This window comes from Melospiza melodia, chromosome 18, assembly GCF_035770615.1.
Source record: "Melospiza melodia melodia isolate bMelMel2 chromosome 18, bMelMel2.pri, whole genome shotgun sequence".
NCBI classification, from domain to species: Eukaryota; Metazoa; Chordata; class Aves; order Passeriformes; family Passerellidae; genus Melospiza; species Melospiza melodia.
The window spans coordinates 14,950,814-14,973,311 of record NC_086211.1 but is presented as its reverse complement, the minus strand read 5'-3'; the positions used below and the strand labels follow the sequence as shown (position 1 = coordinate 14,973,311).

Sequence of the window (22,498 nt, the reverse complement as noted above, 5' to 3'; positions counted from 1 at the left end):
TGGAATGTCCCAGTCCTGGAGATGGAGCCCATCCCTGCAGCCAGCTTTGGGAGTGGTCCCTGCAGGGCTGGAACCCCTCCCTGCCTGCCCTGGGTGCTCCTGAGCTGCTCCTTGCAGTGCCTGGGCTGGGATGGATGGGATAAAGGGCAGGAATTGTGCCCTGGGGCTGCAGGATCCTGCTGGGCAGTGCCAGGGCTCTCCCTCCAGCAGCTCCCAGCTCTGGGATCTCTGCTGCTCACAGTGACCTCAGATGGGTTAGAAAGTCTCTTTTCCCAGCCCAGCAATTGAAGAAGGAGTCAGGGCTCTTCAGTTCTTGGTCTCAAGGTTGTTTATTGTTTCTTATCTATAAAATTCTTTCTCCTGCCCTGCCGAGGTCCATTCAGCAGGACAGTTCCAGGCACTCTGCATGCCCCTGGGGTGGTGTTATCTTTTTATACTAAAAACTACACGTACATTATTTACAATTACTTCCCAATACCTATCACCTATGTTAGACTGTGAGTTTCTACCTTAAACCAATCCAAAAGTGACACCATCACCCAGAAGATGGAGGACAACAACAAAAAGAAGGACAGGAAACACCCAGATTCCTCCATCTTGTCCCCTGAACCTCCATTCTAAAAACCCCAAAAATCTATTTTTCACCCCATGACAAACTAACCATCATTCTACTTAGACTTTCATGGCTTGCAGATCCTCATATAAGGTTGGTAATTTTTTCCATGGGTTAAAATCAAAGTCACAGGGGTCTGGGGCTCTGTGTCAAGGTCTCTGAGCCCCCTGGCAGGGGCTTGAGCCATCCAGGGCAGCCAGAGGGATGTCCTGAATTCCAATACCCAGGGTGGCTGGAAGGTTTGGAGCCACCTTAAAATGCAGGTGGAAGCCTCTGGTAACCAGAGTTGGTAGCAACAGTGCTGAACCTCCTTGGAGATCCTTCCTGGGCTCCTCAGTCGCTGCCTGCCCAGCCCTGAGCAGAGCCCTGGCCTCTGAGCACATGGATCCTGGAATTACTGCAGAGAATGAGAGTGTGAGTATCCTGACAGAGCACCCTGCTGCCCAAAAATCCAGCTGTGAACGTCTGCAGCCCCTTCCCAGCCCATGGAACCAGCACTCTGCCAAGGAAATCCTCAGCACAGGGGAGAAATGGCTGCTGGAAGCCTGGTTGGGATCTGTCAGGCTCTGAAAAGCAGGATGTGCAGGGATGGGATCTGTCAGGCTCTGAAAAGCTGGATGGGAAGGGATGGGATCTGTCAGGCCCTGAAAAGCTGGATGGGAAGGGATGGGATATGTCAGGCCCTGAAAAGCTGGATGGGAAGGGATGGGATATGTCAGGCCCTGAAAAGCTGGATGGGAAGGGTTGGGATCTGTCAGCCCTGAAAAGCTGGATGGGAAGGGTTGGGATCTGTCCAGGCTCTGAAAAGCTGGATGTGCAGGGATGGGATCTGTCCAGGCTCTGAAAAGCTGGATGTGCAGGGATGGGATCTGTCAGGCTCTGAAAAGCTGGATGTGCAGGGATGGGATCTGTCAGGCCCTGAAAAGCTGGATGTGCAGGGATGGGATCTGTCCAGGCTCTGAAAAGCTGGATGGGAAGGGATGGGATCTGTTCAGGCCCTGAAAAGCTGGATGGGAAGAGTTGGGATCTGTCAGGCCCTGAAAAGCTGGATGGGAAGGGCTGGGATCTGTCAGGCCCTGAAAAGCTGGATGGGCAGGGATGGGATCTGTCAGGCCCTGAAAAGCTGGATGGGAAGGGTTGGGATCTGTCAGGCCCTGAAAAGCTGGATGGGAAGGGTTGGGATATGTCCAGGCTCTGAAAAGCTGGATGGGAAGAGTTGGGATCTGTCAGGCCCTGAAAAGCTGGATGGGAAGGGTTGGGATCTGTCAGGCCCTGAAAAGCTGGATGGGAAGGGTTGGGATCTGTCAGGCCCTGAAAAGCTGGATGGGAAGGGTTGGGATGTGTCAGGCCCTGAAAAGCTGGATGGGAAGGGTTGGGATATGTCCAGGCTCTGAAAAGCTGGATGGGAAGAGTTGGGATCTGTCAGGCCCTGAAAAGCTGGATGGGAAGGGTTGGGATCTGTCAGGCCCTGAAAAGCTGGATGGGAAGGGTTGGGATCTGTCAGGCCCTGAAAAGCTGGATGGGAAGGGATGGGATCTGTCAGGCCCTGAAAAGCTGGATGGGAAGGGATGGGATCTGTCAGGCCCTGAAAAGCTGGATGGGAAGGGTTGGGATCTGTCAGGCCCTGAAAAGCTGGATGGGAAGGGTTGGGATATGTCCAGGCTCTGAAAAGCTGGATGGGAAGAGTTGGGATCTGTCAGGCCCTGAAAAGCTGGATGGGAAGGGTTGGGATCTGTCAGGCCCTGAAAAGCTGGATGGGAAGGGTTGGGATCTGTCAGGCCCTGAAAAGCTGGATGGGAAGGGTTGGGATGTGTCAGGCCCTGAAAAGCTGGATGGGAAGGGTTGGGATGGGCAGGGGGAGAGCAGGGCCCAGCTGGAGCTGCTCTGTGCCCCTGGTGCAGCTGGAGGACAGGAACCAGGAGGGGCAGCAGCCTGGAGACCCACAGGAGGAGATGGAGGAACTGCCTGGCTCCAGTGTGGACTTCCCAGCCAGGATGGTCCTGAGTGAGGAGGAAAAACTGAAGGTAAAACTTTGGGAGTCGGAGGGAACCGAGCTGTGATGGACACTGGATCCACAGTGGGAAATCTGAAAATTCCTCCTTCTGGGGGAGCTGTGTTGTGCTCAGACATCCATCCATGGCCTTCACTGGTCTCAGAACCCATCCATGACCTTCACTGCCTTCGTGTCCCCCAGATTTCCAAAGACCTGGTGGATCTCCAGATCGAGACAAACAGGATGAAGGAGCGTTATGAGACAGAGAACTTCCAGCTGAAAACCATGGTACCTCTTTGGGCACAGCCCCTTCCAGCCCTGCAGCCCCTTCCCCAGCACTGCAGCTCCCAGCACACCCCTGTGCCCTGCTGCCATCTCCTCCTGGCTTGGGAGGGAGCTGAATCCCCCAGATCCAGAGGAATTCCCGTGAAATCCGCTCTGGTTTGGGGCTGGCGGTGCTGCCCTGACCCTGCTGTCCCTGTGCAGATGCAGGAGCTGGAGAGGCGGGTGCAGGAGCTGGAGCAGGGCCAGGATTCCCTGCGGGAGGAGCGGGATTCCCTGCGGGAGGAGCGGGATTCCCTGCGGGAGCGCCTGCAGAGCCTGGAGAGCAGCCGGCAGGAGCTGGGCCAGGAGTTCATCATCCTCAAGAGCAACTACCTGGCCCTGGGCAGGGAGCTGGACAAGGAGGTGAGGAGGCTGCAGGGATCATCCCAGAGCTCATCCCAGGGGTTATCCCACGGTTCCAGCTCCACCTCACCTTCCCTGGCTGCAGGGGCTTTGCTTGGCTTTCATTTGTGCAGCCCCATCACAGCTCAGGGCCAGCGAGGTTTCTCATGCAATTGTACCAAGGTTCTCGTTGAGGGATCTCTTAAATGTCACCAAGTCCACAAGAACCACCCAGTGCCACCCCTGCCATGGCAGGGACACCTCACACTGTCCCAGGCTGCTCCCAGCCCTGCCCAGCCTGGCCTTGGGCACTGCCAGGGATCCAGGGGCAGCCACAGCTGCTCTGGGCACCCTGTGCCAGGGCCTGCCCACCCTCACAGGGAACAATTCCCAATTCCCAATATCCCATCCATCCCTGCCCTCCGGCAGTGGGAGCCATTCCCTGTGTCCTGTCCCTCCATCCCTTGTCCCCAGTCCCTCTGCAGCTCTCCTGGAGCCCCTTCAGGCCCTGGCAGGGGCTCTGAGGTGTCCCTGGAGCTTCTCCTCTCCAGGTGAGCACCCCCAGCTCTGCCAGCCTGGCTCCAGAGGGGCTCCAGCCCTTGGGGCATCAGGGATGGTCTCCCCTGGACTCTCTGCAGCAGCTCCAGGTCCTGCTGCTGTTGTTCCCCAGGGCTGGGGCTGCTCTGCAGGTGGGGTCTCATCTGAGGGGACAGAGGAGCACAATCCCCCCTCCTGCTGCCCGGGGGGCTCAGCCCAGCCCAGAGGGGCTCAGGGTCCCAGCACACCCAGGACATGTCCAGGCTCTGAGCTGTGACACGGCACAGCCTGGGCTGGGGATTGTCCCTGGGTTTGATGTGACACAGCTCCTCCTCACAGGGCCTGCAGACCTGCCCTGGTCATGGGGACAGGGCTGGGGAGAGGAACAGGGACAGGGATGGGGACAGGGATGAGGAAAGGGCTGGGGACAGGGATGGGGACAGAGATGAGGAAAGGGCTGGGGACAGGGATGGGGACAGAGATGAGGAAAGGGCTGGGGACAGGAATGAGGAAAGGGCTGGGGACAGGGACAGGGACAGGAATAGAGACAGGGCTGGGACAGGCTGGGGATAGGGATGGGGACAGGGCTGGGAACAGAGTTGAGGACAGGACTGGGTACAGAGATGGGGACAGAGCTGGGACAGGGCTGGGGACAGGGCTGAGGACAGGGATGGGGACAGGAATAGGGACAGGGATGGGAACAGGAAGAGCAACAGGGATGAGGACAGGCTGGGGACAGGGATGGGGACAGAGTTGAGAATAGAACTGGGTACGGAGATGGGGACAGAGCTGGGACAGGGATGGGGACAGGGATGGGGACAAGGATGAAGACAGGACCTGGGATCGCTGCCCCGCCGGTCCCGTTCCCCCGGCAGATCCCTCCCGTTCCCCGGCGCTGCCCGGGGGTCACGGCGGGGCTGCGGGGCCGCTCCCCCGGCGCTGCCAGCCCCCTTTGTTTCCCTTTTTTCTGCTTGGCTTGCGCAGCCCGCACGTGAACGGGTTGGAGCCGCTCTCATTGCGGCCGGCGGGAAGGGGCCTGGCAGCTTTCAGGTCGTGAAGTTTATAAAAACCCCGAACTCAAGCCAGTTCCTGACGGTTCCTTAAGGGACGGACACCTTCCCGCTGCCTGCCCGCTCAGCAAGGATTAACCGGAGGTTCTGGACCCAGATTTGTGTATTTTTGTGGCTACTTCAACAGCCCTTCCTCCGTCCCCTCCTCTCCCCCCTGCCGCTTCTGCTGTTTTTGAATGGACGGGATGAGTGACACGGTGCTGCTCCCTCCCTCCCTCCCCCAGCGGCGGGGCTGCCGCAGCTCAGTGACCTGGTTTTCCATGCGCTGCGCTGGATGTGCAGCAGGAATGCTGCCCTGCTCCAGTGTCCGCAGGACACTGATCACCCTTGGGCAGACGGCGTTTGTGTCCCAGGAATCGGGGATTTCTCCCAGCTCAGCTCCTGCAGGGGGGGATCCCAGCCCGCGATCCCGCTGCAGCGCAGGGAGGAGCGGCTCGGCCGTCAGCGCTCTCGGCTGCCTCTCGTCCCCAAGGGGGTGCAATGTGTTTGTCAAAACCGGCGTCTCCAGGCAGCTGACATCTCTAAATGATGGGTTTAGCGGGCTGGAGGCAATAGCGCACGATTTTCACATGGAAGCCGGGGTGGCACAGAGGTGAAAGCACGTGGATTCGGTTCTGTGCCAGAGAGCATCCTGAGGAACCGTAGAGTCAAGGAATGCTTTGGGCTGGAAGGAATTTAAACCCACCTGATTCCAGCTCCTGCTGTGACGGTGTTCACAGGGTTGTTAGGATGAGGGAAGAGATGAGCATCTAACTCCATGTTTCAGAAGGCTTGATTTATTATTTTATGATATATATTACGTTAAAACTGTACTAAAAGAATAGAATCAGAAGGCTGGCTAAGAAAAGAAAAGAAAGAATGATAACAAAGCTTTGTGGCTCGGGCTCTGTGTCCCAGCCAGCTGACTGTGATTGACCATTAATTACAAGCAACCACATGAGGCCAATCCCAGATGCACCTGTTGCATTCCACAGCAGCAGATAATCATTGTTTACATTTTGTTCCTGAGGCCTCCCAGCTTCTCAGGAGGAAAAATCCCAAGGAAAGGATTTTCCATAAAAGTTGTCTGCGACGCCTGCCACGGGACACCTTCCCCAGAGCAGGTTGCTCAGAGTGCTGAAGCAGGGCCAGAAGCCAGAGGTGAATTCCTTGGATGTCCTCCATGTGCCAAGGAGTTTCCTCCAGTTCCTTGGCTCCCACTCCCAAAAATCCCCGCCTGAAGCCAGCGAGGCTCCAGCTTGGCAGCCTGGCGCTTGTCGGGACATGGGCCTCTCGCTCATTATTTTCCCAGTGCGGACTTTCCCAAAGGAAACGGGAACAGCAGCCTGCGGTTCTGCCCCCTCCCCTTCCCCGGCGCTCCTCTGGGGCAGACAATGAGCCCTTTACACATTCCCAATTACAAGTGCTACTTGTGACCTTGCCAATATGTTGTCATGGCTGCTGGGCGCAGGAGCGGCTCGGAGCGCATTGGCGGCCCCGGGAAGGGCCGGGAGCAGCCGCAGCCCGGCCTTGTGGCGGCTCCTTTGTGCGGGGATCCCGCGGCACCGGCCCGGGAAGGGCTCCCGGAGATGCCGGGCAGGCGCTCGGGGCCTGTTCCTCCCTCGCTGTCAATTCTTCCTTTTCAAGGCTCTGACCTTCCCTCGCTCCCCGTTTCCTTCTCCTTTTGTGCCCCGGGCTCGGCGCGGCCCCCGAGGGGACCCAAAGGCGCTCTGGGTTTTCCCTGGAGCCGCGCAAGGCTCGGGAGCTCGGGAAAGGCAGCGGAGCCCAACTCTAACCGGGCGCTGCCCCTTTTTATTTTGGCTAAACCGGTCCCTGTGACCCCTGCGATCAAGCTGTCGGGGTGACAGCTGCAGATGGATCGCCGGGAGCCGGGAACAAGCGGAGCTGTCCGTGCCGAGCTGTCAGGTCTCACAGCTGTATATCTCACCTCTTTGTCAGCTCCTTTCTCCCCGCTCTCCCCCAGCCCGCCCCGCGCTATCTTTTGATAAGCTATTCTCTCCACGCATGACTCAGATGACCTCTGCCTCCCATCCTCCGATTCACTGCCATGGTAACAATTACTCAAGCTTGTCCCCAGCCATAAACCCCATCAGAGCTTTGTTATCTACACAGAAACCCTCCCGGGAGACATGAATTTCCCCAGTGTTCCCTCCAGATCACCTGGAACGGAGCTTTCCTCGTTCACATCCTCTTTATCTTCTGGAAATGTGTCACTCCACAGCAGCAGCGCTGCTCTGAAACACTGCCCACACTGGCTGGGGGCTGGGGAGAAATCCCATCCAACAGGGAATGTGTCATCTGCAGGGATGATGGATGGATGGATGGATGGATGGATGGATGGATGGATGGATGGATGGATGGATGGATGGATGGATGGATGGATGGATGGATGGATGAGGGATGGATGGATGGATGGATGGATGGGTGGATGGATGGATGGATGGATGGATGGATGGATGGATGGATGGATGGATCCATGGATCCATGGATGGATGGATTGATCCACAGATGGATGGATCCACGGATGGATGGATCCATGGATGGATGGATGGAGAAGACTTGACACTTCTCCTCGTGCTGTGGAGCCCAGCACTGCTCAAAGCTGCTCCATGGGGAAGGACATTCCTGAAGGGTTGGGAAGCTGGATGGAGGATGCAGGGTGGGGGTGAGGAGGGAGCTGGAGGCTGCAGAGGTGGTGGCAGAGCTGTGCCAGGGCTGGCTCAGGGCTCTGGACTTGAGTGTGGGATGTGCAGAGGGATAACACTCCACGGGAATAACCCTGCTGCCTGGAGTGCATTTCCACGGGAAGCAGAAAATCCCTTTGGGCATAGGAGACAGAACCAAAATTCAACCTTGATTTGGGGAGGGGGTGCCTGCCTGGAGCGCCCACCAGGAGCAGCAGGGATGTGCTGACCAGAGGGGGATTTCAGAAGTTCTCTCCTTCTTGTTTGACCTTGCAGGTGCTGAGGAACGAGGAGCTGACCCAGGAGCTGCTCAGCCTGGCCAAGGAGAGCAGCCTCCCCCCCGGCCTGGCCCATCCCTCCTCCCCAGGGCTGGCAAGAGGCAGAGCAGCAGGACAGCCCCGTTCTGCTCACAGGGGCAAGGTGAGGGACCCTCTGCCCTTCCAGCAGCCCCTCAGAGAACAGGGATCCACCAGGCCCCTTCTTCTCTCTCCCCAAAGCAGCCCGAGGATGCAGCTGCCCCTGAGCACGAGCAGCAGGAGCTGGAAAGGAACGTGAGTGTGTGCAGGGGCCTGCTGCAGGATCCTGGGAAGCAGAGGGGGATGGATTCCAACCCTGGCTGGCACCTCCTGCTGCTAACTTGAGTTTTGTGGATCAGCTGATGCCTTGATTCATTTTAAATCCTTTTTTTAAACCCTGCAGTTACAAAATGAGACAGGAATAGCTGCAGATGTGCAGGCAGAGCTGGGGAGGGCAGAGGTGATTCCCTGGGTCCGTGCCCTGGCAGGGGAGCACAGGCAGCAGCTTAGAAGCCACCAAATGCAGAGCAGAAATTTTTCCTCTTCTTTTTCACACTTGAGAAATCTGGGGGTGATGAAGCTCCCAAAACTGAGCGCACAGAGATGGTCCCTGCCTCCTCCCCATCTGCAGCCCTTGCAGAACCAGCCTGGGCTCCTCCACCAGCTCCTGCTGGAATCTGCCTCTCAACGTGAGAGCCACACATGTGCCCCTGCACGTGCCCTGGCTGGCAGCAAGCTCCATTCCTGCCCCTCCCAGCCCCACCAGGCCATGGCACTGCCCGGCTGGACAAGGGCTCAGTCAAGGTTCTCCTCACTTTGTCCTCTCTTCACTCAGCCTTCTGCCTCATCTTCCTCTTCGTCTGTCCCTCAGTTGCCTGGAAACCAGGATCACATAAAAGCAGAGCTGGAAAAGCTGAAGAAAAGGCAGGAGGAGCAGCAGCAGAAGCTGGAGGAGCGAGTGTGAGTGTCCCTGTGCTTGGCCAGGTGTCTGTGGGACTGGATGTGACCCATGCAGCAGGAGGGGAGGCAGCCTGCCTTTGGGGGAACAGGGAAGGAATGAGGCCTGGAAGGAAAACCTGATGGTTTCAAAGCACTTCAGAGCTGTCAGATGGAAGCTGGTGGTGTCCAGGGACACCTTGAAAATCCACTCTCTGTGACACACAGCAAATGTGTGACATCCCAGAGATTAATCTAGCCCAGCCCTTGCCCACAGAGGGGCTTTTCCATCACCTTGGAATGGGGTTGATGTCCCAGGAAAGGCTGCCCTGTGACAGTGTTCACTGGGGTTCTTGGATGAGGGAAGAGATGAGGATCTGACTCCATGTTTCAGAAGGCTTGATTTATTATTTTTTGATATATATTACATTAAAACTATACTAAAAGAATAGAAGAAAATATTTCCTCAGAAAGCTGGCTAAGAATAGAATAAGAAAGAATGATAACAAAGGCTTGTGTCTCAGACAGAGAATCCAAGCCAGCTGACTGTGATTGGTGTTAATTAGAAACATCCAACATGGGACCAATCACAGATGCACCTGTTGCATTCCACAGCAGCAGATAATCAATGTTTACATTTTGTTCCTGAGGCCTCCCAGCTTCTCAGGAGGAAAAATCCTAAGGAAAGGATTTTCCATAAAAGATGTCTGTGACACTGCCCCATCAGGAATGCTGCAGGACCCGACCTCTGAACTGTGCAGGGTGTTCATCCTCACTGGGCAGAGGTTTTGTGGCACTGCTTTATGCACATTTGGAGGCTGGCAGCTGCTGCTGGGAGATTTCTGTCATTCCAAAGTGATTTTCTTCCCAAAGCTGCCTGTGTTGGACCTATGGAGAATCACAGAACACCAGAAAGGGTTGGGTTGGAAGGGACCCTAAAGCCCATCTCCCTTGCCATGGACAGGGACACCTTCCACTATCCAGGGCTGTTCCAAGCTCCATCCAGCCTGGCCTTGGGATGCGATGGAGAATATGAAAAATGCCAATCACTTGTTTTTAGAATTTTAAAAGTTTAATAGTAATAAAATGGTTATAAAAATAGTAATAGAATTAGAGGAATAATAATTTGGACAAATTGAATTAGGGCAATGTGAGACAACAGAGACAAAAAGTTACGGACATCTGGGTACCTTTTCTGGGCAAAATAGGCTGAAAAAGGACACCCGTTAACAGAGGATTAACCCTTATAAACAACAGCCTGTTGCATATTCATACACCTCATACATGATGCATAAATTTCATTTAAATAAAGGATTCTGTCTGGTCATCATCAACTTCTTCCTCTGAATCCTAACAGCGCCTTTGAGGCAGGAAGAAGTTAATTTCTTCTGATAAGAGAGCAATAAATTCTCTTTCTCTGAAAGATTCGGGTGTCCTGTGGCTGCTCTCTCACTGCGAGTCCTTTCTTTAAAAAAAGTGTCCAACATAGCACAATTTCTATTTTAACAATTTTTATAACCCAAAACTATATTTACCAACGTACTAAAGAGAATTAACCCAGCATCACTTTCTAACACAACACATACAATATTCATTTGAATATTTGCGAAAAGCCAACCATAAAATACGTGCATTTTTCACAGAGAATGTCAGGGCAGTTCAATAAGCCATTCCCCCCCTGTGTGTGCAGGCTGGCGCTGGGGCAGGAGCTGCAGGAGGCAAAGGGAGCGCCCGGGGCCGTGCGGGCAGAGCACTCAGCGGTGAGCAGGGATGCCAACCCCACAGCACCCTCCAGGCTGGGGTGCCCCACTCCCGGCCCCCCAGCCCCTCTCCCTCTGCAGGGAGCCTGGCACAGCGAGCTCCTCCCGTGCAGGTTCCCCCTGCACGTGGTGGAAGCGCTGCCTGCAGAGCCGGTGGGAGGAATTTTGCTCGCTGGTTTTCCATAAAGAGTTGGTGGCATCACCGGGGTGCGGGGTGGCAAATGACAGAAAGTGGCAGGGGAATGGGGATTATAAATATTTCCAGCGGGTTCCTCTGAAAACCTGGGAGCTTGCCAGCCCTAGTGAAGGCAGATACCTGGGAATGAAGGCCCTCAGCCCTTAGGAGTGTCTCAGCAGGGTTTCTGTGTCTGTGCCAGGTGCTGCTCTCGGCCCGGCTGCGCGAGGTGGAGGCGGAGAACGCGCGGCTGCAGCTGCAGCTGAAGGAGCTGAACGAGGAGTATCGGTGCCGGCTGGCACAGTGCCTGGGGGACCTGGCTGTGGGTGCCCCCGGGAGGGGCACAGAGCCGTCCTCAGTGGGGAGGGATTCACAAGGATCATGTATTCCAACTCCCAGCCCTGCCCAGACACCCCAACAATCCCACCCTGGGCATCCCTGTCCAAGCTCTCCTGGAACTCTGGCAGTCCCGGGGCTGTGCCCATTCCCTGGGGAGCCTGGGCAGTGCCAGCACCCTCTGGGGGAAGAACCTTTCCTGAGATCCAACCTAAACCTCCCCTGACACAGCCCCAGCAGTTCCCTCAGGCATCTCCATACTGGCACCCTCCTCTTGTAGGCTGCAGCCAATAAATTAGAGTAAATACATAAGGAAAGGGGTTTTTAAATCCCTGTAATCTGACCAAGAAAAGTCCCAGCAGAAGCCCACTGACAATCCAGGAAATCTGCATAGGGGAGCTGCCATAGAACCATGGAATGGGTTGGAAGGGACTTTAAAGGCCATCCAGTTCCATCCTTGCCATGGGCAGGGACACCTTCCACTAGAGAATGCGACTCCAAGCCCTGTCCAAGGGTTGGGTTGGAAGAGACCCTAAAGCCCATCTCCCTTGCCATGGACAGGGACACCTCCCACTAACCTAGGTTGTTCCAAGCCTGGCCTTGGGCACTGCCAGGGATCCAGGGGCAGCCACAGCTGCTCTGGGCACCCTGTGCCAGGGCCTGCCCACCCTCACAGGGAACAATTCCCAATTCCCATGTCCCCTCTAACCCAGTGGGAAGCCATTCCCCCTGGATTTCCCTCTCTGTGTATTTACAGAACTACATGGACAGCAAACCCAGCAGCATGCCAGGACACAGCAAAGCCCCAGGTGGCCACGCTGCCATGCAGAGCTTTGTGGACAGCATGCTCAGGGACATCCAGGCCTCCTACAGGCGCCGTGAGGAGCAGCTGGCCCGGGCAGCCCGGGGCTACAAGAAACGCCTGAAGGAGCTGGCCAAGAAACACGAGAACCTGCTCATTGCCTATGGGTAAACCCCAGCACCTCCTCCTCCTCCTCCTCCTCAGGGCCAGCTGGAAAAACCCCACAGCAGCCAATCCTGCCCTGGGAGGAGGCAGGCAGGGCTCCCAGCTGGAGCAGAGGGTCTGGGACGCACATTGACGCCCCTGCTCCTGAATGCACATTGATCCCCCTGCTCCTGAATGCACATTGATCCCCCTGCTCCTGAATGCCCATTGATCCCCCTGCTCCTGGCAATCAGGAATGCACATACATTGATCCCCCTGCTCCTGAATGCACATTGATCCCCCTGCTCCTGGTAATCTAGAATGTACATTTATCCCCCTGCTCCTGGCAATCAGGAGTGCACATTTATCCCCCTGCTCCTGAATGCCCATTTATCCCCCTGCTCCTGAATGCACATTGATCCCCCTGCTCCTGAATGCACATTGATCCCCCTGCTCCTGGTAATCTGGAATGCCCATTTATCCCCCTGCTCCTGGCAATCTGGAATGCACATTGATCCCCCTGCTCCCGAATGCACATTGATCCCCCTGCTCCTGGTAATCTAGAATGTACATTTATCCCCCTGCTCCTGAATGCCCATTGATCCCCCTGTTCCTGGCAATCTGGAATGCACATTTAATCCCCCCTGCTCCTGGTAATCTAGAATGTTCATTTATCCCCCTGCTCCTGGCAATCAGGAATGCACATTGATCCCCCTGTTCCTGAATGCCCATTGATCCCCCTGCTCCTGGTAATCTAGAATGTACATATATCCCCCTGCTCCTGGCAATCAGGAGTGCACATTGATCCCCCTGCTCCTGGTAATCTGGAATGCACATTGAATCCCCCCTGCTCCTGGTAATCTAGAATGTTCATTTATCCCCCTGCTCCTGGCAATCTGGAATGCACATTGATCCCCCTGCTCCTGAATGTACATTGATCCCCCTGCTCCTGGTAATCTGGAATGCACATTGATCCCCCTGCCCCTGAATGCACATTGATCCCCCTGCTCCTGGCAATCTGGAATGCCCATTTATCCCCCTGCTCCTGGCAATCTGGAATGTACATTGATCCCCCTGCTCCTGAATGCACATTGATCCCCCTGCTCCTGGCAATCCAGCACCAAGCTGCCTCCAGCTGCACGTCAGGGTGCTCTGGACCCCGTGGAACTGCTTTGCACATATGTTCCTCCCACTCCCAACGCAGGGTGAGAGATTGAGCCCACGGTGGATGGTGTGGAAAGGCAGAGGTACCACAAATAGCTCCACCTCCCAGCCCGTCCCTGCGGCGCTCGCAGCGCTCTCGGCAGCTTGGGCTGTGGGAAGCAGCAGAAATACCCGTGGTAGAAAAGCCACAAATAGCTCTGGGACAAGCTCCCCTCAGAAACTCTCCCACTTTCCCTTTGCAGGTGGCCAGAGCCAGCGGGTCCCAGTGAGCGGCACCCCCGGGAGCAGCAGAGCTCTGGTGGTGTCACCCAGAGGGACAGCCAGTGACCCTGCGCTGTTTCAGGCTGCAGCGGGAGCAGATCCGCGCCCTGGGCAGCGCTGCCGTGGACTGTGGCCCTGCCGAGCTCCACCTGACCGTCACTGACCCCGAGCAGCTGGCAAACAGCTCCCGGGAGCTGAACCGCCTGCGCCAGCACAAGGCAAGGCTGGAGCTGCAGCTGCAGGAGCTGCAGCAGGTAGGGAGGGAGCTGGGAACAGTGCCATGAGCCCTCTCCTTAGGGCATTTGTAGCATTGGTTAGGTTGGAAAAGCCCTCTCAGGGCTTTTGTAGCATTGGTTAGGTTGGAAAAGCCCTCTGAGATCACCAAGGCCAACTGTTCCCTGTGACGGTGTTCACAGGGGTCTCAGGTTGAGGGAAGAGATGAGGATCTGACTCCATGTTTCAGAAGGCTGATTTATTATTTTATGATATATATTACATTAAAACTATACTAAAAGAATAGAAGAAAAGATTTCCTCAGAAAGCTGGCTAAGAATAGAATAAGAAAGAATGATAACAAAGGTTTGTGGCTTGGACTCTCTGTCTGAACCAGCTGACTGTGATTGGCCATTAATCAGAAACAACCACATGAGACCAATCCCAGATGCACCTGTTGCATTCCACAGCAGCAGATAATCAATGTTTAAATTTTGTTCCTGAGGCCTCTCAGCTTTTCAGGAGGAAAAATCCTAAGGAAAGGATTTTTCATAAAAGATGTCTGTGACATTTCTCCAAGCACTGCCAAGGCCACCACTCAGCCATGTCCCCAAGTGCCACATCCACGCTCTCCCTGAGGGTTTGCTGTGCCTGGGCCACAGGCAGGGGACACAGCAGTCACCTCCATGTGACAGAATCATGGAATCATGCAATATGTTGGGTTGGAAGGGGCCTTAAAACTCATCTTCTTCCACCCTGTGTTGTGACTCCACAAAGGGGGGATCAATGCCACAGTCAGGATTGCTATTTATGGTATTTGCAGGGATTTTCAGGATGAGGTGAGAGATGAGAATTTGATTCTCTATTTTTTGAAGGTTGATTTATTATTTTATGTTATTATATTATAACAAAGAATACTAATATAATTATATATGATATATAATTATATATTATATATAATTATATACTAATATATACTGTATTATATATCTACTAATATATATGCATATAATATATTGATATATATAATATTATAGATTTATATATAATTTATATGTAAATATATCTTTATATATAAATTATATATAAATTATGTATAATACATTATATAAATATACAATAAATGTCTATTTATAGATATATTTTAATATATTATATATAGTATATTATACTAATACTGAAATATATATATTAGCATAGTATATAGTAATATATACTATATATAAAATACATATAGTATATATTATATTATATTATATTATATTATATTATATTATATTATATTATATTATATTATATTATATTATATTATATTATATTATATTATATTATATTATATTATATTATATTATATTATATTATATTATATTATATTATTACTGAAACTATACTGAAAAATGGAGAAAAATCCAGACAGGAGGTTTAATAAGAATGATAATGAAAGCTCGTGACTCCTCAGAGCTTTGACATAGCTGGCCGTGATTGGTCATTAATTAAAACAATTCACATGTTGGATAAACAATCTTTAGACTACATTTTAGAGCCGTAAACACAGGAGAAGTTGAGGCTTCTCAGCTTCCCAGGAGAAAATCCTGGGTAAAGAGGATTTTTCAGGAAATATGACAGTGACACCAGCCCTGCCATGGCAGGGACACCTTTCCACCATCCCAGGTGGATCCAGGACCTGTTCAGCCTGGCCTTGGACACTGCCAGGGGTGGGGAAATGTCCTCCCCCTGGGCAAATGTGGGCCTTGATTTGCACAGGATGCATTCATTTAGAAATTCAGAGAAGGGAAGACCTGAAACCTTCAGACTGTACAACCCCTGGCTTCCTTGCCCTGGCACTGGCGGCTGTGGGAGTGCTGGGATGCCTTGTGCCACTTCCAAGGGCACAGAAAAGAGGGATAATGTCATTTTGCGTGTGCAGACAGTGACAGGACAAAGGGAATGGATTTAACTAACAGAGGAGAGATTTAGGTTGGATGTTAGGAAGGAATTGTTCCCTGGCAGGGATGGATGGGATATTGGGAATTGGGAATTGTTCCCTGTGAGGGTGGGCAGGCCCTGGCACAGGGTGCCCAGAGCAGCTGTGGCTGCCCCTGGATCCCTGGCAGTGCCCAAGGCCAGGCTGGGCAGGGCTGGGAGCAGCCTGGGACAGTGGGAGGTGTCCCTGCCATGGCAGGGGTGGCACTGGATGGGCTTTAAGGTCTTGATGATGGCAGGATCTGGGACTGCAATGGGTTCATGTTCACAGGAATTCTGCTCTTCCTTTGCCTCCAGGAAAGCCCCAAAGGAGCCTCTGCCCTCGCAGCGCCTCCGGAGCAGTAAGTGCTGCTTCTGCCTTGGGATTTTTGCCATTCCAAATTCCCATGGATGTGTGGGTTGAGGGATCCTGATTGCCTGGCTGGAGGCAGCCACAGGCAGGGAAAGGAGCTGCTGGAGCTGTCTGGGAAGAGGAGCAGCTGTCCCCTCTCCTGCAGGAAGGGACTTGGTCACTGGGCCTGGATCCAAGAAAGCTCTTAAGCACATATTTGATTTAATCGTGTTTTTAGCCCCACTGACCTCTTTGAAAGCCAAAGTTAAGCACATGCCCAAGTGCTTTGGTGGATCACAACCTGAGAAAGGCCTGTGAGACACCACCAGTTTGGGATGGTCCTATTTTTCCTCCTTCCCAGTGCAGGAATTGGGCTGGAATCCTTTGGTGCCACTGTGCTGACACCTCCCTGGCATCCCAATAAACCCTGAAATTCCTAAATTTTGATGTGTCTCTTCCCCTGCTCCATTATCCTGCTAAAACTCAACCAGTTATAGCTGTGGAGGGGTGGAACAAAGCATGAGAGAAACCTGAGCTGGGGTTTCCAGCCCTTTAAAAGACATGGTCACCTAGAAAACATGTCAGATATTCCATTAGCTGCATGCCAGCACTGAGGAGTGGGTGAGTGCTAGAGCCCCTGGGCTCTAGAGGGGTGTCTTGAGCCCCAACCAGGCTCTGCCATGTGTTCCACACTGAAAATAGCAGTGTCCGTGAGGAAATGCAGCAGGCACCATAGGAGCAGGGCATGCAAGGTCCAGAACTTGAATTTCAGTGATGCATTTCATCATTTGGGGTTTTTTTTTAAGCTGCCATGAGACCCCACACACTCCAAATTCTGCTGGGTTAATTTGTGTGTATTGCACATTACAGAAATGTGTACAAATCACCAATGAGCCTTGAGCTGTTTGATTTTCCACCATCACTCTCATTCCACGGCTATGACAGTGGGAAGATGCCAGCAGCTCACATCCCAGGCAGCAGACAAAGAACTCAATGTTACAACTCACTTTAAAAGTGTTTTGGCCAATCACACAAAGCAGAAGCACATTGACAGTAGTTCTATCCAACCACCATAAGCACAGTTAAAACACTGCTTGCTTATTTTGGATACAATACCTGCTTGTGAGCCTTAAAACACAATGCACAGAGCTCCATTATTAAGCTTCAAACTTTCTAATATCTTGCTAGATAAACCTTTCTGCAGCTTAGGGAGTTATGCTAGACAAGCATTAATACACAGACCATTGTTCTGTTCGTCCTTGCTTTTCTACTTTTTACATAATTTTTCTGCAGACCAATCTCATGGCTGCTGCTCAGCTCCAATCACAGTCCTGCTGTCTCTGAGGCCTGCACTTTGCAGCTTTCCCAAAACCCCTCTGATTTTATGGATTCCCACAGTGTGCTGTTACCTGGCTCCTCCAGCTGGAGACGGGAGCCCCGGTGTTCCCATAGCCCTAATCCCAGGAATTCTGGTGTTCCCCAGCCCCAGTTCCCACAGCCTCTCAACTTTGCAGAGCCCAGGCTGGGCTTGGAGGCAGCTGTTGGGAAAATTAATCCACAAACTCCAGAGGTTTATGTCCAAAAAGGAGCCATAGGAGTCCTTTTTTAGCTTTATTTGAATAAAGGGAGAGGCCATGGGGCATTCCCTGGGATCTCTCTAATTTTTGGAGGACGCAGCCTCCTTTTTATCCTAAGTTCCTGGCTGCATTTCTCTTCTCTCTTTCCCCAAATCTTTAAAAAAAAAGAAGAATGGAAAAATACTCCCAAATATTAAAATGGCATCTACAGAAAATGACTCGGTAACATCAGCCACATCTGTGCCAGAACAATATTTCCACTCAACAGATTTTCTAAATATGTAACTAGTGCCTTTATTAATAAGTAATAACATGCAAATAACTGAAAACTGCTCATATACCTAAAATGATGAATTTGTATGTATGGCTGTAGATGTAGACGTGAGTTTATGCATTTATGTGTGTGTGTGTGTATGTATGTCTGCATTCATGGAGACACATAGAGATTTATATATCTGTGTATTTGATCTGTGTGGAGCTGTGTGAGCTGTGTGAGCTGTGTGGTCTCTGCAGGGGCTGGATTTGGTGTCTGGGCATGATCCATGTGAGCTCTTCCCTCTCAGGCAGCTGGACGAGGAGGGCTGGGCAGAGATCAGGAGGAAGCTCCGGGAATTCACACTCAACACCCAGGTAAAGGCTGGAACAGCCCCTGGAGGCCGGGCTGATCTCTCACCCACAGGCAGGGATGTGCTGCCTCAGCCCTGCCCTGGGGCTGCTCCAGCCCGAGGGGGAAACTTCCATGGAGTCACAGAAACCCTGAGTGGGAAGGGAAGGGACCCGCAGGGACCATCCAGCCCAGCCCCTCCACAGACACCCCAACAATCCCACCCTGGGCACCCCTGGAGCAGTGTCCAAACCCTCCTGGAGCCCTGGCAGCCCCAGGGCCGTGCCCATTCCCTGGGATCACTCTCCATGCAGCCTTGCTGTGGCCTCAGCCCTCCCAGCTGGTGCTGTCTCCAGGCTAATTTACTGTCCCTGCTCCTAAAGCAAGGAGAGCAGCCCCTTGGCAGTCCTGCCCATGTTTCAGAACAACATTTTGGCATCTCTGCAATAAACTGGGGCTGATTGCTGCCCTGTGCTGGCACTGCTGGGACATCTCCAGTCCTGGGGTCAGTTCTGGGCCACTCATGACAGGAAGGACCTGGAGGGGCTGGAGCGTGTCTAGGGGAGGGAACAGAGTTGGGAAGGGTCTGGAGCACCAGGAGGGGCTGAGGGAGTTGGGAAGGGGCTCAGCCTGGAGAAAAGGAGGCTCAGGGGGGACCTTGTGGCTCTGCACAGCTCCTGACAGGAGGGGACAGGTAAGGGTTGGGCTGTGCTCCCAGGGAACAGGGACAGGAGGAGAGGGAACGGCCTCAGGCTGGGCCAGGGGAGGTTCAGGTTGGATATTGGGAAAATTCCTACATGGAAAGGGTGGTCAGGCACTGGCACAGCTGCCCAGGGCAGTGATGGGGTCACCATCCCTGGAGGGATTTATAGGACATGTGGATGTGGCACCTGGGACATGGGTCAGTGATGGCCTTGGCAGTGCCAGGTTAACACCTGGATCCTCGTGAATTCCTACACAATTCCACCATTCTTTGATTCTATTTGACCTGGTTCAAGTCTAGGCTGAATGTAAATCAGCTTCCCAGGCCGGTTCCTGCTGGCTGCAGGGATATTCCCTTCCATGTGCTGGATATTCCCTTCCATGTCCTGGATATTCCCTTCCATGTGCTGCCTTTCCCTGTGCACAGCAACCTGAGGGAGTGCTCCACCATTCCTTGGGGGTGTAAAGCTCATTCCTTGGGGGTGTAAAGCTTGTTTCTTGGGAGCGTAAAGCTCCACAACTGCATGGGGCCTACCTCTGTGTCCAAAAGAAGGGAGGTGTCATGGCAGAGAGGTTGGAGTGGTGGGGAAGTGGTCGGAGGGTTGGACTAACACAGCTAAGAGGGGCAGAGCAACATCACTGCCGTGGCACAGATCTCTTTTTTACAATTTTTTTCACATTTTTTCCATGTTGTGTGCCCTGCAGGAGGAGCTGGAGCAGCAGAGGAGCCAGCTGCTGACCCGGGCTGTGATGGCAGAGGAGCAGGTGCTGGAGCTGCAGGGATACATTGACCAGCACCTGGCCAGGTGACAGGGGGGGACAGCCCTCTCCAGGCTTGTGCCAGTGCTGGCCCCGTGCCCACTGCTGGCCCTGCCACAGCACTGCCCATGTCCCACTGCTCCTGCAGCTGTGCAGGCAGCTGCCACCACCTCTTGTGGCACAGGGCAGCAGGACAGACACGCCCCACACACCACAGGTGTCCTGCCCTGTGAGCTCACCCATCCTTGGGAGGAATCACAATCATGGAAAGGGTTGGAAGGGACACAAATGTTCATGCAGTGCCACCCCTGCCATGGCAGGGACACCTCCCACTGTCCCAGGTCACTCCCAGCCCTGCCCAGCCTGGCCTTGGGCACTGCCAGGGATCCAGGGGCAGCCACAGCTGCTCTGGGCACCCTGTGCCAGGGCCTGCCCACCCTCACAGGGAACAATTCCCAATTCCCAATATCCCATCCATCCCTGCCCTCTGGCACTGGGAGCCATTCCCTGTCACTTTATGCCATTGTCCAAAGTCCCTCTCCTACTCTCTTGGAGCCCCTTTAAGCACTGGAAGGCACTCTAAAGGTTTCCTTGCAACCTTCACAGGAACCTAAAACCCAAAGCTGAATCTAAAGCCTAAAACCTTCAGAGTTCTTTTATTCCCAGGTTCTAACCTCAGTCCTGCCCCTGATCTGTGTTCCCCTTCCCTGGCTCATCCTGCCCTGGAGCAGGGAGAGCAGTAGGGAGGGAGAGGACCAGCAGGGCAGGTGTGGCAGGGCACGATCCCCCTGCTCCTGCCCTGGGCTGGGTCAGGCTCTGCCCGTGCCTGGCACAGCCCATGAATGCCCTTTCCTTGGGAAAGGCTGTGGGATCTGTGTGCCAGGCTCAGCTCCTGGCATGGCTCATTGCCCAGGGACTGTGAGTGTGTGGGGGTACCAGTTATGGGTTTCACTGGGTCTGGATTGAAGGCACTTGAGACAGTAATTCATGTTCAGACTCAGGTATTTATTATTTCTTATCAGTAAAACAGTCTCACTGCTGTGAGTTTGGCAGCTTTTCATTAGAAAGCACAAAATGGCCAACAATCTCTTGGTACAAGGTCTTTTAAGACTAAACTATCCAATTAAGAACTGACACCTGGATTATTTTCCCTTTTAACCCAATAACTGATCCCAAAGAGCTGCAATGGGGACTTTTCTGCCCAATTACAAAATGCCACCCAAACCCATGAAGAAGGAAGAAGAAGCAGCATGAAGAAGAAGCCCAGGACAACACCCTGTGCCCTCCATCTTGCTTCCATCCAGAAGATACCAAAAATCCCAAAACCTAAATTTCTCACCAAGTGACACACCTGCACTACTCTCTATAATCTGTTTCACACTTTTGTGGATTCTGGTCTATCTTGAATCTAGGAAACTTTCTCCATGAATGAGGGTCAAAGTCAGTGCTCCCCTGGGGGTCAGGGCACCCCAGAGCAGACAGAGAAATATTCCCTGTGGTGTCCTGGGTTTCCACATGTGTGGTGGCAGTGGCACTTCCACACTGCTCACGGTGACAGTGGCACTTCCATACTGTTCATGGTGACAGTGGCACTTCCACACTGCTCATGGTGACAGTGGCACTTCCATGCTGTTCGTGGTGACAGTGGCACTTCCATACTGTTCGTGGTGACAGTGGCAGTTCCACACTGCTCATGGTGACAGTGGCACTTCCATAATGTTCATGGTGACAGTGGCACTTCCACACTGCTCATGGTGACAGTGGCACTTCCATGCTGCCCGTGGTGACAGTGGCACTTCCATGCTGCTTGTGGTGACAGTGGCACTTCCATACTGTTCGTGGTGACAGTGGCAGTTCCACACAGCTCATGGTGACAGTGGCACTTCCACACTGCTCATGGTGACAGTGGCAGTTCCATGCTGCTCATGGTGACAGTGGCACTTCCATACTGTTCGTGGTGACAGTGGCAGTTCCACACTGCTCATGGTGACAGTGGCACTTCCATGCTGCCCGTGGTGACAGTGGCAGTTCCATGCTGCCCATGGTGACAGTGGCAGTTCCACTGCAGGTACAAGCAGGAGATCCTGCGCCTGAGGAAGGCTGAGGGCAGCGAGGTGCCCCCAGTGCCCGGTGCCAGCAGTGCCAGCCAGGAGCCAGAGCAGCCCCAGCCTTGGGAACAGCCCACTGCAGGGAAGGTCTGTGCCCCGTGCAGTGCCAGGCACGGATCCTGCTCAGGCTGGGAGTGGGAACAGCCAGAGAAACCTCGTGGGTGTTTCTGCTCTGAATTCACAGGACTGAAATGAGACCAGACAGCGGCGGCTGGGCTGTGCCCTGCAGGAATTCTGCTCCTCCCTGAGCACCCCTGGGACACAGGGAGGGATCCCAGGCAGCTCTGCACTGCTGGGCTGCAGGGACAGCTTCCTCCTCCTGCTGGATGAGGAATATTTTCCCTGGATGAGACCTGGACCTGGACCAAGGGCTGCTCCTGCCTTGCTCCCCTCACCTGTGAGACACAGCCAGGCTGGCTCAGACCAGGATTTGTTCTGGGCCTGGACAAAGGGATGAGCTGCTCTTTTACTGGGAGGGTGGGGAAAGGCTGCCCAGAGCAGCTGTGGCTGCCCCTGGATCCCTGGCAGTGCCCAAGGCCAGGCTGGGCAGGGCTGGGAGCAGCCTGGGACAGTGGGAGGTGACCCTGCCATGGCAGGGGGAGGAACAAGAGCAGCTTCAAGGTCCCTTCAAGATCCCTTACAACCCAGCCCACTCCATGATTCTATGACTCTGTGGTGGGAAAACCCCATTTTCCCCTGTGCTTGAGTGGAAAATGGAATATTAGACTGAAGAGCAGGGCCAAACTGATCCTGCATGCAGGTGAGCTGGAAAGGATGGCAGAGC

At 53.6% G+C, this 22,498-nt stretch overlaps 1 protein-coding gene across 1 annotated transcript; it reads left to right on the top strand.

The window, feature by feature from the left end:
- The first annotated feature begins 966 nt into the window (after positions 1–966).
- On the top strand, positions 967–22,197 carry CCDC78 (coiled-coil domain containing 78). Its single transcript, XM_063171292.1, has 15 exons — positions 967–1,027; positions 2,515–2,637; positions 2,808–2,894; positions 3,093–3,293; positions 7,840–7,963; positions 8,011–8,114; positions 8,731–8,819; positions 10,486–10,555; positions 10,933–11,052; positions 11,824–12,035; positions 13,520–13,691; positions 15,931–15,974; positions 18,105–18,171; positions 19,553–19,653; positions 21,675–22,197. Exons 1-15 carry the CDS (start codon positions 995–997, stop codon positions 21,907–21,909), a joined length of 1,782 nt encoding a protein of 593 aa, XP_063027362.1. The 5' UTR covers positions 967–994; the 3' UTR covers positions 21,910–22,197.
- Positions 22,198–22,498: the final 301 nt, after the last annotated feature.

Coding starts and splice junctions, on each gene's coding strand:
- CCDC78 (XM_063171292.1), top strand. CDS start 995: ATGGATCCTGGAATTACTGCAGAGAATGAGAGT. Junction 7,964..8,010: donor CAGAGCAGCAGGACAGCCCC/GTTCTGCTCACA, acceptor CCCTTCCAGCAG/CCCCTCAGAGAACAGGGATC. Junction 8,820..10,485: donor CAGAAGCTGGAGGAGCGAGT/GTGAGTGTCCCT, acceptor CTGTGTGTGCAG/GCTGGCGCTGGGGCAGGAGC.